Consider the following 10,110-nt stretch of genomic DNA (forward strand, 5'->3'; position numbering starts at 1 on the left):
TAGACTCGGAAAGTTGAAAGTTAAATATAGCAACATTCCATTCGTCGTCTTTCCAAAATTTTTCAATTTTCTTATAACCACCATGCCTATTTCCAGGTTACTGCTTACAAACTTGAAATGTTAGATATGGCAACCAGACATTTTGTAATTTTTGCAGTAGTATACGTATGTAACCATTAAATACCTATTTCAACTTCCTGCCTTTAAAATTGGTAAAAATAATCGATATGACAACCCTGTATTTCATACTATTTAAATTCCCCTGTTCGGCTGTATACAAACAGCATTCCGATTTTCGACTTTATACCTTCATAAAAGTAAACCAAATGTGGCAACTTACATTTTTGGTTAAGCCGGTTTTCAACTTTCTAGTGTCAGAATTTTAAAAAAGTTAGATATGAAAACTCTGTATTTCAAATTAAAACGTTTCCTTATTGGCAGACGGTAACATTAATAAGCATGATTCCGATTTTCAACTTCATACATTCAAAAATCGAAAAGTTAAAATTAGCAACCTGAATTTCCAATTACTTTAAACTTTTCCCTTTCGCTACATTCAAAGTATCATACATAACCAGCGTAAAAGAAAGTTAGATATGACAATCATGCACCAGCAAGTGTTTTGCATGAACACCTGTCTGCCTTTATCTTCCTCCGTACAAGTTGCTTCGCCTTTCCTCTGGCCTTTTAGAAGGTCGAATGGATTCTCTGCAGTAATTTCGCCAGTGTTACTCGAACCAATATTCCGGAATAACTCACTTCTCCCGCGGCGTGGACTGTAACGTCGGGCCGATATGCCGAAGTGCTTAGCCCGAACCAGAAGTTGAACCGAAATGAGTTTCAGTCGCGATCCCTGGTGGCAGGAAATGAGAGAGTGGTTCCATTCTCTCAACTTATAAAACCACAGGTGGCACACCTGCTATTGAAATATATTGTCCCCAGAAGTAGTAGTAGTAGAATAGTTAAAGTGATAATGAAAATGTAATAACAGTAATAATAATATCGCTCTCTTCACGAAAACAGTCCTGTGAAGATCGAAGCTTCCCCTTGCCTCCTCCACACCCCTGGCCCTCCAGGTTTGCCACACTTCTTCTACGCTTCACAGTTGACACATTGCACGTTGTACAGTCACGGACAGTACGTATGCGGTTGATTGTGCCTTCCGTGGTGTATTGTGTAAGGATTATTCCTTGCTTATTGGCAACACTGTAGGTGAGTGACGTAATCTTTTCTGGACTGTTTCCGTGGCGTTAGCTTTAGTAATAATCAGTTTTATAACAACAATAACGGGCAATTTTCAAATGCCGTACAAATTTCACAAACAAAATTACTAATGTACTCGGAACCTTTGATCGTTATTATTCTGTATACACTCGTATTATCCAACCTCGGAGTGCTCCGGAGCGGAGCGTCACAAGGTATCGCTCCGCTCCGGAGCGGAGTGAACCGTTTCCTAAAATTTCGCTCCTTGCTCCGGAGCGGAGCGAGAAACTTTCCAACTTCCTCTGCTCCAATCCGGAGCGGAGCGTGTCAAGATAGCGCTCCGCTCCGGAGCGGAGTGAACCATTTTCTAAAATTTCGCTCCTCGCTCCGGAGCGTTGGCAACAGTCGGAGCGTTGATCTGCTCCACTCCGAAACCCTGCTTATTACACTTAAAGTGTTGCTGACTTGGGCACTGCGGAAAAATCTTGAAACACTAAGGGTGCTGTGAAACGAAAAAGTTTGGGAACACTTGGATTAAATAATTGATTGCGGTAAATTTATATTTCCTTCAGTAAACTTAAAATACTTTGATTGAAGCCTACTTTGAGGTTTCCTTGCTGGCCAATTATCGCTTTAATCTGTCATTTTAAAGTAAAATTAGTCAGTATTAAAAATTATAATGATAATAACCTGATGCATGCGAAACTCAACTGTATATTCAGATGCTGGCAGACTACTGTATCCTGGAAGGCTCACTTTGAAAGGATGTGAATGCCTTAACAGAAAAACCTTGTGGTGTATCCTTGAAGTAAAAATAATCAAAACTACATTAGCTCTTTATTTATTTTCTGTGCTACAGTAGTTTAAACCACCAAACAACAGGTTTTTATCAAATTTATGAAAAATCAAGCTTTCATTTTGAGAGCAAAACATTATTTTTAGGTCATTTTTTACCATTTTGTGTCATTTTTTAAATAATTTTAAGGTCATTCTATAGGTCATTTTGGACATTTTTTTAGGTCATCAACTTCTGAGCCCTAGTTGTTTTATATTTTGTGTTTCTGTCAAAAACAAAATATGCATACCTCTAGACATAAAGCATGCTGTTTTCAAAATGGGCATGCTGACAATTTCTGTAGGTATGTCAAAGGAGAAAACAATACAGTTGAATGATAATTACTGAAATTACCTTTGGGCCTCCCCGATGGCATAGTTGTAACATCATTGCCTTGTAATCAAGGGTTCTCAGGTTCAATACCCGGTGGAGGCACATTGCACAGTGGTTCGGATCCCACTTTAAACTGTAGGTCCAGTCCCGATTAGTCTTTCTGTGCTTAACCCCTTAAGAGTGGAATTTGTTGAACAAGTCGCTGCTCGAAAATGTAGGTTTTCTCGTCAAATTCAGTTGAACAAAATTGAAATTTATTCAAATAATACACCAATATTTGCATGCCTTTTTCTTTTATAAAGTTTTTATCTATACAAAGGCTTTCATATTTCACAACAAATGTAATACAGTGGCAGGGATTCGGGGGATTGGAACCCAATCACTGCTACTAGTTGGCATATATGTACTTCTAGTTCATGTAGAATATTTCTTCCTGGTGTCTTTTCGTCTTTTTCCTCTTGCTACTATTTTTTGTTTCTACTACAGCTAGAACTATCTCACCAAACATCTGTGTGACTATATACGCCACAGTAAATCGAATATAGTTGAAACAAACATAAAGCGTAAATATACGCCTTCCCTAAGGGGTTAAGGTGGACTTAAAATAACACTTCAATGTAATTACCATTATATGAGTCCATTTAAACTTCTCTCTTCCTTGCAGATGATAGAGAGCACCAAGCATCATATGGAAACAAGTAGCCCATCAGTTCCTGCAGGAACTGCCTCTCAAATTTTGAAAATGTTGTGGGACATTGTTGGAGATTTTACGGAAAGTAGTAATGTTCAGATTGACATTGATTAATGTAACTTTGTTGGTTTTAATAGTTGTTTTATATATTTTGTATTAAAAATGTTTTCCAATTGTATGTATATGTACATAATGTTATCAGAATCTTCGTTCAAATGTTATTTTTATCTATGCATTTATATTGTTGCATTAATGAATTGTGTAGTCAAGAAACATGTATATCTTTGTTTAGGAGATGGAAACTCTGATTTGTACATTTTATGAAAAATATTTGCAATTTTAATCATTCATTGTGCTTCATTATTGTCTTAAGTAATCATTATCAATCATCCTATCCAATTTTTATGTTTATTTAAATTAGGGATGTCCCAATATTAAATTTTGACCAATTCCGATGAAGTATGGTTTAAAATTTACCAATGCCGATAACCGATATTCTACCAATTGGATATAAAATTCCAAATGATCCTTGAAGAAGCTGGATGGTTTCATTGACATCCTTAATAAATGTATGTATGTTAAATGATGACTTCAGTGCAAAAGAAGCTGAATATTTAGACATGTACTTAGAAAAAACTAGGGCATGTAGATTATATATTTATATCCAGAAACAATTAAGGGCTCATGAGTAAAACATGGTAAGTGGCATTTTGGTTATTATTGAGTGTATTAAGCAGAAAGGTTATTAGAAGCTATATAGCAGATAAATTGTTTTCATGTTGTGTTTACCAAATTCAGAAACATTCAATGAGTCCAATGCAAATTGCAGGACATGGCAATTACACATGAAAATTAAAATATGGCTCTTTTCATTTTGTAACTCAATATGTATTGACGAAAATGTCACTTTCAATGTTTTACCCCAAGCCCTTCAATTATAACAAAATGGCAGAGTATTGCACTAAATTGTATAGATATGTTGGATCTTCAATTATCAGTAATTTTAACGCTATACCGACAAGCCTATATCGGCAAATACTGATAGTGTACCTATTAATCTATCCCATCCCTAACTTAAATATTACAGAAGTACTATTGTAAAAATGTTAACATTTAGTGCCACATGTTATCAGAATCATAATATTAACCAAGACAGAAGTTGCAACACACCTTCTTTTTTAAATTATCCAAACGTTTGTGTTGACCTTGGTCCTTCTTTGGCAATGTTCAATCAAGACGAACAAAAGGTCCTATTCACCTGTGCAAGCCCCTCAGGTTGCGATGCTTTCAAGCCTGTGTTTAAGGGAGCTTTTAGACAGAAGTGTGAAGCAGATTTCACACTGAAGCACCAAGCAACGTGAGAGACACACTCCTTCAGCCTAAAGTGAAACATTCACTGTACGTGCATGAACAACAGAGGAAATGGCCCAGTTTGAACGACATTCAATTAACATGCACAGCTTGTCATGTTGCTTTGATTTGCAAGGTTGCGTTTATTTCTGATGGTTGGTTTCCATATCACCTATTGCTTCAGTCTGAAATCTCCCCAACGACTACTATTTACTGTGGATAATTAGGATTAGTTTTGGTTTTCTTTTTAAAAAATCACCCCCTTGTGGAATGCTAAATTTGGGAATCCACTTCCCAACTAATGTAAGTAGAAGAGGAAAATATAAATTTTATAAAATATTGCTGTTGGTATAACCCCTCTAGTCCTCACAATAAACGGAAGTAAATACAAAAGTACTGAAGTGTAGTACTGCTATGATGCCAGGTGTCCTGGTTTTGAATTCCGTTCTGAGCATGGGTATTCTTTGTGAGTGTTCCATCACCCATCCACGTCATCGCAATTAGCCAAAGGTGGCAGAAAACCGATGATGTAACAAAAATCAAATCAATCAACCTACAACAGTGCAGTATTATGAAGAAAATCATTCAACGATTCATCATAAATTATTGTAGTGAAATACTAAAAAATCAAGCTTGGTGTCTGAAGTAAGTCTTGAAGATTTCCTGGTGATGAATGATTCCCTTGGGCTATCGACCAGGTGAATTGTGGAAAAGATCCAAGCTTTCGAGAACTATACTGAACACAACTCCAACTGGCAGCTGCGAATCAGCGATCAGTTGAATTTTCTTCGACTGAGATCGAGCATTTTTGAGTCAGAAGGTACCGAACGTTGTTCGCGGGACGAAACAAATGAGCATTAAGTCCACCTCATGTTGCCATACGTACTGTAAAGCGAGAAAGAGTCTTCTCGGACAACGATATTGTCAGCACCATAAATTATCAGGGGTTAATGGTACAACTGCACACGCGGTCCTGAACGATGAAGTTTCTGGAAGGACCGCACACAGGTCGGAATGCAGGTGGATACAGAGCCATATAAAGACAACTTGCACAAACAGAAGTACGCTTGGCCAACGTTGCTTCGGGAGAGCAATGTGATCCCTTCAGCTTTTACTTTGCAACTGATTTTGTTGACACCCATCGGACCACAATCCCCGAAAATGATTGGGGTACAGAACGTTCCAGAAATAGCTATCAAGGTCAACCACCAGTTGGAGTTGCGATCAGTATAATGTCACTGTACCCTGAAGATGATAGTGGTTAGCTCTCGAAAGCTTGGAATCCTTTTCACAACTCACATGGTCAATAGCCCGAGAAAATCTTTTCATGATACACCATCAATATGAACCATAGATGGGACACTTTGTATTAACCCTGTAAAAATCTTTGTTGTGTGCTAAACCTGTTTGTCTTCTCTAACTATAGCACTAGTATGGTTGAGGGTATGGTGTCACATGCTTTTGTCACACAGTTACCCTGATAATTCAGACAATTCTCCACAGTTGAAGCTCTCAAATTACCGCATTTGTCGTTTTCTCTAGGTTTCATTACAAAGCTTCAGAGATCTGGTCGACAGTCTCATTCAACGCTGATGGTAGGTCAGTAGATTTTCCTTTTCACAGACAACCTGTAGCCAGGAATTGTTTGTACCAATAATGAATGCTTTCTCCATTGATTTTTAGCTATTCATTGCCATTGTACGGTTGTAGCAGACTTTGTTTTGTGGAAATTGTAGATGCTGACATGTTGCATTGCCTGCTCCTAGTGGCGAAGTATCAAACCAGCAGCGTGTGGGACTATTCAAATAAAAACTTGTGGCACAAATTACACCCATGTATGTTTCATAAGTTGTCCACAATAAAATCACCAAACCAGGGAGTTACGTTAGAATAATCCTGTATTTGCTATATAAACCATCCAGAAAACAATGAATACACTATACATGAAGGGTTTCCTTTGTTGTAGAGGAATTTTTGCTGAATTTGCAAACACTGGTGTAATTTCAGAGTGGCTACTCACCTGGAATTCTGCATGAATTATTGACTTTGGGAAATATGTGTGAATTCTGCATGATTGTTTCTCCGTAGACTTGAAAAATAGCAACTTTTATTAATCCAAATCTCATTGAATTTATACATATTTATTAATGCCCTGAAGCAAGTTTTTCACAGTTTAGGTTTTATTTTTAACGATGAAGGAAAAAAGGAAGTTGCCTGGAAAATGAAACAGAATTTTCTCAATCTGTTGAATTTGAGGAAAGTTCGCCTTGAAAACCAGGAATTATACTTGAATTTTATCATGGTCCTAGAGTGGCCTCCATGAATTTCTTTACATGAGAAGTTGGAAAAAAATACATAACATTTGGCTAATTCCAACAACTTGAAGCAGTTATGGACGAACCAACTGGCAAGTATTTGAAGAATAAACTTTAAACCTTTAATGAAAAAAGAGGAAATGTCTGCTGAAGGGAGCATGTGTTCTCCCAAAATGGTACATTGAAAATTATGTTGTGCTTGTAAGAACATACCAGTACCGATGTATCGGTATCAGTTGAAATTTTCCCACTGATACCATTGTTTTTGAGTTGCCAGAACCAAGGCAAAGAGCAACATTTGTCCTTTTCAAAAGGTCGTTCACCCTTGTGGCAGATTGGAAGAGTTTTTTTCCGAGAATTAATGAACAAAGCCCCACCCTCCTGGGAAGCAGATTATTGACAATATCAAAGGCATGGGCAAATTGAAAGCTGGGACCAAACTTCTCGAAGAAGGCATGTGACTACCTGGTAAAGGCTGTGTGAAAATAAAATAAATCAGTCATTTCCATTCCTACTTGCAAATGCGTGGGGTAAGAAAGATAGACATTTTTAAAACTATCATTGCTACCATGCTGGGCTGTTTCCGGGTCAGATGAATGCAGAGTTCTTGGGAAAGACTGGTATAAGTCACTGGAATTTGCTTTGTTTTATCTACATTCATGTGGGGTAGGGAGGGTTGTGCATTCAACAGTTTCTTCTTGTACACTTCTCTTTTGCGTATGACTCTTATGTGACTCTTGGTATCAGCCGATACTGCAGCGACTTGTTTGTATTGAAAATGACAGGATGGTGAGAGCATAGCATAAAGGGGTGTTATTGTAATAACTGTCTTTGCATGTATTTTTACGTTTCTTTTCTCCCTCTTCAAGTTAACCCAAATGACAGTTTGCATGAAACTGAAAAATCCACTGATTTTTGTAACTTCAGCACTTTAACTGCAACATTTTAAAAACCACTTTCTTTGCACCCTCTGAGTCATCTGCAGAGAAGTTCACATTAAAAAAAAAAAAAAAATAACCAAATGTCTCAAGACATTTTGAGTTCTAATGCTACATGATAATAATTTGGGAGCATTAAAGGAATGTGATGTGATGAGTTAGTAGGACTTTGTAACGCCTTGTTATTTCAAAATCGAATTTTACAAGTATCGGTATCAGCATTGGTATGAGTTCAAAATGGCATTGGCTCAGCCCTAATTTAAACCTAAGGTTATGTTGTGTGTGTTCGATCGTCAATAACTCTTATAATGCTAATTAGTAAGTAGGGGAGGTGGACCCCTGACATTCAACCACTTTGCCACGGAGGTTTTCCGTTCTTATATATTTCCTCTTTTGTTTCTCTTTTTGTTCCCCCTTTTCCTTATCTTTTTAATTTTACAGATAAACCTTCCTATGTGTTTTCTCCATACTGTTTTTATTTGTTTTGTTTATGTTTTCTTACTTTCTTGCCATGAAACATCCATACATTGTGAAATAGTATCAAATTATTTATCAATAGTAAGAATATATTTCTCTCTTGCCGCATCTGTAGTAATCATCTCATCAATGCATCAAACCTGCAAATTCCTGGAATTGGGCTATTTTCAATTTTAAAAACACCCCTGGATATACTTTTAGTTATAAAGCTTATAAAGCAAGTATTTCTATGCAAACTAACACTACTATTAATTTTAAAAGAAAACAATTCATCTGGATGTTTTGCAGGACAATGTTGAAAAATATGACATTTTAGTTTTTTGGAGTAGCATCGCAGACCGCAGGACATGGCCCTCAAAAAAAGTAATGTCCTGCGAAAGTCAGGACATCACCCTACTTAAGAGTCACAAGGGGATGCGAAATCAGTACCGGGAAGAACGTTCACAATAATGTCGCCACACTGTGACAAAGTCAAGGAATCTTCATAATTCTCACGAGAGTCACTGCGTGACTTTTTGCAAAAAGAATTGCAAAATTGAACTTTGCGGTCACTTAGATTGTTTAGACATATCGTCGGAGCTCAAACGACACTAAAGAATTACGAGAAATGCGCCAATACTGCTCTCAAAATCTACCATGCACATGCACAATAATTCACGATTCACACTGTTCTTAAAAACAAAACATTTCACAATACTTCAGCTTATTGTCGTTCAAATTGAGCCACGGTAAACAATGGGAAGGTTGATTGGTGACTATATTTTTGTCGGCCTAGCCTGTGTCTACATTAGGCACTTACAACAATTCTTATTTTTACATGTCCCTTTCAACATTATCTTGTCGACTTTGGACATCGCTACTGTTTTGTATTTGTTTTAATGTTTTTCTTCTGAAATTGATATAGTCTCTCAAATTCACCAGAATCACAAACATGAAACGACTATTATGAATAATTCACTTTTATCCGTTTGCTTCTTTCATTATATATATATATATATATATATATATATATATATATATATATATATATATACAGAGGGTTTATCAGAAGTCCCTTACCACCCCTTGTAAAATCCGCAGTGATGTATTTTTATGAAATTACAAGGTGTACAACTTTGCTTCCGCCGTTTTCTGACAGGTGGCAACAACAGGAAGTAGCGGTTGAAAGAAGCAGATCGCAGACGTCACGCAGTTAGCTTGGACCTCTGTCAAGATAACCCCATTCAAACATTAGTCGAGTGGTGTGTGCATCGTGAAGTTGTTCGCGATTGAAAATGTCAGTGTACGAGCCAAATTCTCGCCATTTGCGGGAGGTTCTACTTTTTTGTTTCAATATGAAGAAAACTGCGGCTGAGGCTCATCGAATGTTCTCCACTACGTATGGTGAGGATGCTATAAATGAGAGAACCTGTCGTGAGTGGTTTCAACGCTTCAAGAACGGTGACTTTAACGTCGAAGACCGGCATAGTGGTGGAAGACAGAAAGTTTTCGAAGATGCAGAATTGGAGACATTGCTGAGTGAAGACTCGCGTCAAACTCAAGAAGAATTGGCAAGATCATTGGGAGTGACACAGCAAGCCATTTCAAAACGTCTGAAAGCCATGGGTATGATTCAGAAAGAAGGAACTTGGGTCCCGTATGAGCTGAAACCAAGAGATGTTGAATGGCGTTTGTGTGTTTGTGAACAGTTGCTTCAGAGGCAAAAACGGAAGGGATTTCTGCATCGGATTGTGACCGGGGACGAGAAATGGGTTCATTACGATAACCCAAAATGCAAAAAATCATGGGGATATCCCGGCCATGCTTCCACGTCGACGGCCAAACCGAATATTCATGGCTCCAAGATCATGCTCTGCATTTGGTGGGACCAACTCGGCGTCGTGTACTATGAGCTGTTAAAACCAAGTGAAACAATCACAGGTGCTCGTTTTCGAACGCAATTAATGCGTTTGAGCCGAGCATTGAAGG

The 10,110-nt window shown here is 37.6% G+C and overlaps 1 protein-coding gene across 1 annotated transcript in view; it reads left to right on the forward strand.

The window, feature by feature from the left end:
- LOC145979517 (histone H2A deubiquitinase MYSM1-like) overlaps positions 1-3,323 on the forward strand; it is a 59,827-nt gene extending 56,504 nt beyond the window's left edge. The window contains exon 10 of the mRNA XM_083112460.1: positions 3,036-3,323. Coding sequence (XP_082968586.1) covers positions 3,036-3,176 — 141 coding nt within the window. The 3' untranslated portion in view covers positions 3,177-3,323. The remainder of the gene's footprint in view (positions 1-3,035) is intronic.
- The last annotated feature ends 6,787 nt before the right edge of the window (positions 3,324-10,110 follow it).

This window comes from Lepisma saccharinum, chromosome 26 (assembly GCF_977018435.1).
Source record: "Lepisma saccharinum chromosome 26, izLepSacc3.1, whole genome shotgun sequence".
NCBI classification, from domain to species: domain Eukaryota; kingdom Metazoa; phylum Arthropoda; class Insecta; order Zygentoma; family Lepismatidae; genus Lepisma; species Lepisma saccharinum.